General features: G+C 67.8%; 1 protein-coding gene across 1 annotated transcript; it reads left to right on the top strand.

Moving 5' to 3' along the window:
- Positions 1-147: 147 nt before the first annotated feature.
- On the top strand, positions 148-6,595 carry MYLK2 (myosin light chain kinase 2; the record flags this gene model as incomplete). The annotated part of the gene is made up of 12 exons (XM_082007132.1): positions 148-1,134; positions 1,255-1,598; positions 1,736-2,064; positions 2,929-3,034; positions 3,268-3,361; positions 3,503-3,612; positions 4,173-4,314; positions 4,558-4,628; positions 4,864-4,992; positions 5,396-5,548; positions 5,925-6,057; positions 6,515-6,595. The coding sequence occupies 12 exons, from the start codon at positions 148-150 to the stop codon at positions 6,593-6,595; spliced, it is 2,679 nt and encodes an 892-aa protein (XP_081863258.1).

Below are 6,595 nucleotides of genomic sequence, written 5' to 3'. Positions count from 1 at the left end.
CGGGAGAGGAGCCGCTGCCTGCGTCCCACCGTGCCCCTCGGCGCGGCGTCAGGTCTGGGGAGTCTTCAGCTTCTGTATTCTCTCCCGCAGGAGCTTTGTGGAACCAGGAGCACCGCAGGGCAGCTGCTTGCTGCCTGGAGAGTCCCCATGGAGCAGGGCGGCGGGGCGGGCGGCACGCCCGGCGCTGGGGGGGCTGGTGGCACAGCCCTCCCTGAAGCGGACGGCAGCACAAGCCAGCCGGTGCCAGGGGCTCCGCGGGATGCCCAGCCCCAGGTGGGGATGGTGCCGGCTGCCGCCGAGGCGCAGGACGGAGGGAAGGATGAACCCGGGCAGGAGAAGGCTCCGGCTGCTGCCGCGGCTCGGGATGGGGGAGAGGCAGAGCCTGGGAAGGAGAAGGCTGCGGGAGAGGCCGGAGGGCGGAAGGCAGAGCCGGCCGCGGAGATGGCCCTGGCCGCTCTGGAGCCCCAGGATGGAGGGAAGGCAGCGCTGGCAGAGAAGGTGGCCTCAGCTACACAGCATGACGGTGGGCAGGCAGCGCCTGCCGAGGGGAAGGTGCCGACAGGCGCTGAGGCTCAGGATGGAGGGAAGGGTGAGAAGGATGAGCCTGGGAAGGAGAAGGCTCCAGCTGCAGGAGAGCCTGTAGGAGGGCAGGCAGAGCCCACGGAGGGCAAGGCTTCGGGTGCTGCCGAGGCTCAGGATGGAGGGAAGGGTGAGCCCAGGGAGGAGAAGGCTCCGACAGAGCCCGAAGGAGGGCAGGCAGCGCCTGCGGAGGGGAAGGGCCCGGCTGTAGCAGAGACTCAGGATGGAGGGAAGGACGAGCCCAGGAAGGAGCAAGGCCCTGGTGGGTTGGAGGCTGAGGCTGGTGGGAAAGCAGAGCCCACGGAGGAGAAGGCTCCAGCTGCAGCAGAGGCTGAAGGAGGGAAGGCAAAGCCCGTGGAGGAGACAGCCTTGGCTGCAGCACAGACGCAGGATGGAGGCAAAGAGGAGCCTGCAAAGGAGAACACCATGGCTGCTGCAAAGGAGAAGGCCTCAGCGGCTCCAAAGGTTCAAGATGGAGGGAAGACAGCAGCAAAGGCAGAGAAAACCCCAGCTGATAAAAAACCTGCGAAAGAGAAGGCTCCAGCTGCTGCAAAGGCCCAGGATGGAGAGAATAAAGTAGCAAAGGCAGAAAAAGCCCCAGCTGCAAAAAAGGCTCCAGACGGAGGCAAAGAAGAGCCTGCAAAGGAGAAAGCCCCGGCTGCTGTAAATGTGCAGGATGGAGGGAAGAAAGCTGCAAAGGTGGAAAAAACCCCAGTTGCATCCAAGGCTGAGGATGGAGGCAAAGAAGAGCCTGCAAAGGAGAAGGCCCCAGTGGCTGCAAAGGCTCAGGGTGGAGGGAAGAAAGCTGCAAAGGTGGAACCCCCCCCAGCTGCAGCAGGGGCTGGGGATGGAGGCGAGCAGCCCGCGGAGGCGGCGGCCGCGGCTGCTGCGACGGCTCAGGGTGAAGGGGAGAAAGCGGCACAGGCGGAGGAGGCGGATGAGCAGCAGCAGCCGAGGGGCCCCGAGGCCCCGCGCCCGGCTCTGCTGCAGAGCCTGAGCTGCCCAGCCTCCTGCCAAAGGTACCTGCACCCTCCTGGGATGGGGTCCCATCCTCTCGCTGCTCCCTGGGGAGCCCCGGGTCCCTCTGGGCAGGGGTGGGTGCCGGGCTCGGGGGGCTGTTGGCTGGACTCAGCTCGCCTCCTGCTCCTGCTTCCAGGGAGGAGCAGCCCTGGCCGGAGGCAGCGGTGATGGAGATGATACCGGAGGAGTCCACGGCAGCGGAGCCGAGAGAGGGTCCAACAGAGCCTGGCCCTGCCCCGCCAACCCTGGGGGACCTGCAGCCCCCGGAGCCCCCCGTCCCCACGGGGAGCGCTGGTACCCTGCAGGAGAGGACATTGCCCAGTGCCGTGGGGCAGCCCCCGGATCCTACCGGGGCCACAGAGCAGCCAGGCCCTGGGGGGCAACCGTCCTCGATAGAGGCAGAGCCGCCCCCCAGCCCCTACCTCACCCCCGATTTTGGGAAGGAAGACCCTTTCGAGATACTGGGTAAGGCTGCGCCATCCCCCAGCTGTGCGGTGCCTGCCTGATCCTCGCACCCCGGCACCCTCAGCGGGGCGGCAGCCCGGGGACCCCGCGGCCCTGCCTGCTGCCCGCGCTGCCGGCTCACGCTCTTGGCTCGTTGCCTGCCCCGTGGCCTTCGAGGTCCTGTTTCACTGTAAACAGGGCTAAATGCGTCGCGTCCCCTCCCCGGGCTGCTCCGGCCACGGCCTGGCACGGTCCCACGGCCGGGCTGCCCGGAGGGAGAGGGGCTGGGGAGTGACAGCCACCGCCTGGCCCCCGGGGACAGCGTGTCCCCGTGTCCTGCCCGCTCTCCGTGCGGGGATGGCAGGGCTGGGGGGCTGCGCCCAGCCCGGGGGCAGTGGGTGCTCGTGGGGCTCCTTGCGAGGCCAGCTCCGGGAACGGTGGCCCAGGACTGGGTGCGTGGTGTTGCCACCGTGCGTGGGGTCCGTCCTGGGAGGGTGAACAGGATGTGGTGGCCCGGAGAGGGTGACACGCAGCAGCGTGGCCTGGAGAGGGCGAGCGTGGCACGCGGGATGGGGGGGAGTGGGCGTGCGGCGGGGTGGGTGCCGTGCCGCGGGGTCGGTGCCGTGCGGCGGGGTGGGTGCCGTGCCGCGGGGCGATGCTGCGGGCAGTGGCGAGGGACACGTCGGGGGACGCTGCGTCCCCCGGTGCAGCAGGCAGCCAGGAGACCCTGATCTGCAGGCAGGCACTCCCTGCCTGCCTGGCTGGCTGCCTGCCCTCACCCTGCACCCGGGCACGCTCCCCGCCTGGGGCACCCCGGGGTGCCCAGCAGTGGGGTCCCCTGGCCAGGCAGCTGCCCTTCTCACCCCAGCCCTGCTCTCTGGGCAGATGACGTCCCTCCGCCGGCCGCGCCCTTCGCACACCGCATCGTCACCCTGCGGTCCGCCAGCGTCAGCTCCCAGTACAACCTCAGCTCCAAGGAGATCCTGGGAGGGTAAGGAGGGGCCTGGGAGGGCACAGGGGGACGCCCGGCTTTCCCCCGGCACTGCCCCAACCTGCTGTCCAGCCTTGGGCAAAGGTCCTGGCTCTGTGGGACTTCTCTGGCTGTGAGGGTTTGGTGCTTGGGCAGGATGGGTGCGGAGAGGAGCATGGGGCAGGACCCTGGGGCAGTGAGGGGGTCCCTGGCAGCCTGGGTGCCTGATGGCGTTGGCATCTCTCCCTCCCCAGGGGCAAGTTTGGCGAAGTCCACACGTGCACGGAGAAGCAGACGGGGCTCAAGCTGGCGGCCAAAGTGATCCGGAAGCAGGGTGCCAAGGACAAGGTTTGACCAATGCCAGGGTGGCATGGCCGAGGTGGTGGGTGGCTGGGTCATGCCCCCTGTGTCCCCGGTGCTGTGACACAGCCTGTCCTGGTGGCTTGGTCAGAGCTGACACCCCAAACCACTGCGGGGCTCCTTCTGCAGGAGATGGTGCTGCTGGAGATCGACGTGATGAACCAGCTGAACCACCGCAACCTCATCCAGCTCTACGACGCCATCGAGACACCCCGGGAGATCATCCTCTTCATGGAGTTGTGAGTGCTGGGCGGTGCTGTGTGCGGCCCGGTGCCTGGGTGAGGGGCACTGTGGCAGGGGATGCTCCAGAGATGGAGCAGATGTGCCAGCCCCGGACCAAGCCGAAGGGCTTGGCCCCAGGGAACGTCTCCCACCTTGCCCATCTCCTCTTGGGCACCTCCCGGCTCACTCCAGGCTTGGAGGTGACCTTGGGCTCTGCCTGGCTGGGACAGCATCTCCTTCCATCACAGCTGCATTGAGGGTGGAGATGACCCAGGCCCTTCCTGCACAGCTCCTTTCCCCCCTGCCCGCTTGCTTCAGGGAGGCTGAGGCTGTGCCGGGGCTGTTCTGCTCTGCAAACCCTGGGGGAGCTGGGGTGTCCCAGGGTAACCCCCCTGTGCCTGCCTTGGGGGGTGCCCGACCCCAGCACACACGCCTCCCACCGCGGCTCTGCTCAGCCCCTACACCAGCATTTCCACAGTGGGGCTGGGCCAGGGTCCCCCAGGGTGGGCAGGGGCTCTGTGGGAGGACAGCTTGGGGCAGGGAGCCCCGAGTGACCCCGCGGTCCATCCCCACGCAGCGTGGAGGGTGGTGAGCTCTTTGAGCGGATCATCGACGACGACTACCACCTGACGGAAGTGGACTGCATGGTGTTCGTCCGGCAGATCTGCGAGGGCATCCGCTTCATGCACCAAATGCGCGTCCTCCACCTCGACCTCAAGGTGTGGGGCCGGGGGTGGTGGCAGGGGCCAACTGCTGCTCGTGGGGCTGGGGCCAGCGGGTGTTCACAGCCGCCGAAGCGGCGAGCGCTGCCGTGCTCAGGAGGGCAGCGTGTCCCCGACACCGGCCAGCCGTGGGAGGGATGCCTGTGGCGCGTGCCAGCCACAGGACCCGTGGGCTGCCAGACCCGTGCGTTGGGCTCGTCCCCTCTTGGCGGTGGGGCAATGGTCTCCCTGTCCCCACAGCCGGAGAACATCCTCTGCGTCGCTGCCACTGGGCACATGGTGAAGATCATTGACTTTGGGCTGGCTCGAAGGTGCTGTCTTCCCCGCTCAGCTCTGTCCCTCCTCCCTGATCCCCTCCCACCCTTCGGCCCCGCACGCCCTCAGGGTGCTGGGAGCCCTGGGTCCCATTCTGGGCTGTGGCTTTGGCCGTGGCTCTGGCCCTGGCTCTCCCTGGCTGGCACGGGAGGGCAGCGCCTGCTGGGAGGGGGACAGTGTTTTGGGGGAGCGACCTGTCCCCCTCCCGCTGACTCGCCTCCCTGGCTGCAGGTACAACCCCCAGGAGAAGCTGAAGGTGAACTTTGGCACCCCCGAATTCCTCTCTCCTGAGGTGGTCAACTACGAGCAGGTCTCCTACTCCACGGACATGTGGAGCATGGGCGTCATCACCTACATGCTGTACGTCAGGGGCGTGGGGGCACTGCCAGCGCCGCGCCGGGGTGCCGGGGCAGAGCCCCCCTGGGCACCGAGCTGTCCCCAAGCCGTACATGTGCCCCAGGCACCCAGGTGCTTGTTGGGCTGGTGGAGGGTGCTGGACAGGGTGATGGCCAGGCCAGGTGGGGCTGGGGGGCAGCGAGGGGGGCCAGGAGCATCCGTGCCCACATCTGCAGGCAGGAGAAGGCTCAGCCCGGCTGCGGGCAGGAGCACAGCACAGTGCCAGCAGCCGCATGCCACCTCCCTTCTCGGGGCCACCCTGCCTTTCTCCCTGGGGCAGCCCTGGCCAGATTGGCTCCATTCTGGGCGGTTTGGGAGGTGCCGCAGCCCGAGGGCACCCAGGTCCTCAACACCCCTGCACCCCTAGGCTCAGCGGCCTCTCCCCCTTCTTGGGTGACAATGACACTGAGACACTCAACAACGTCCTGGCTGCCAACTGGTACTTCGACGAGGAGACCTTCGAGAGCGTCTCCGACGAGGCCAAGGACTTTGTCTCAAACCTCATCATCAAGGAGAAGAGGTGGGAGGCCAGCAGTGGCCATGGGGGTCCTGGGGTGGGCAACCCCAGAGCTGCATGCCCAGCCCTGGGTACCACGCGCTGCCCTCTGCACCGGGGCCAGCAGCACCCGCTGCGGTCCTGTGCCGAATGAGCTTCACGGGGCCCTGCCCTGGCCACTGGCGGTCCCCGGCAGTCGCCCCCAGGGTCTCCTGCCCCCAGCAGGACCTGCTGGACCACTCGGGGTCCTGCCCAGCCCCACCGGTCCCTGGGCACATCCCTCCGGCTGGTTCCTCCCCTGCAGGTTTTTGGGGTTTTGAGGCTCTTGAGCAGCTGGAGAAGGGGGTGGCTGGGGCAGAGGGGCTTGAGCAGGGGTGACCCGGGCTCCTCCCGCCCACAGCGCCCGGATGAGCGCCGGCCAGTGCCTGCAGCATCCCTGGCTCAACAACCTGGCAGAAAAGGCCAAACGCTGCAACCGCCGGCTCAAGTCCCAGGTGCTGCTCAAGAAATACGTCATGCGGCGGCGCTGGAAGGTGCGGGGGCTGCGAGGCCAGCACGGGGAGGAGGGTCAGCGCTGTCTGGGGGAGCTGGTGGGGAGGCTGGCAGCCTCTGCCCATCCTGGTGGATGGCATCTGGGGCATGGACTATGGCTCTGTCTCACTGTGCTGCGGGCAGCTGGGACACAAGGGCTGGGGACCCCTGAGCCGGGAGGAAGAGCTCCCCAGCACTACGGTCTTTGTGTGGGTGCCCCCAAAGTGGGACCGCCATCAAGCACAGGTCCCTTCGTGGCGGTGTCCCCTGAGCCGAACCCAAGAGCACATTTTAGGGGCCAGAGTGGTGTCAGGACAGTGTAGGGGATGATCCCCAGCATCAGCCCTGCGCCTCCCCGTGCCCTGCGCTCCCCTCCCTCGCAGCCTGGGAGCGGGGTCTGGCTCAGCCTCCGCAGCCGCAGAGTGGTAGGATGAGCGTCCCTCCTCATCCCCTTCACAGAAGAACTTCATCGGGGTGTGTGCCGCCAACCGCTTCAGGAAGATCACCAGCTCGGGGTCGCTGACGGCGCTGGGCGTCTGA

This window comes from Phaethon aethereus, assembly GCF_964289735.1.
Source record: "Phaethon aethereus genome assembly, chromosome: 16".
In the NCBI taxonomy this organism is placed as follows: Eukaryota; Metazoa; Chordata; class Aves; order Phaethontiformes; family Phaethontidae; genus Phaethon; species Phaethon aethereus.
Note: the sequence above shows the minus strand (reverse complement) of the source record. Positions and strands in the feature narration are given on the sequence as shown.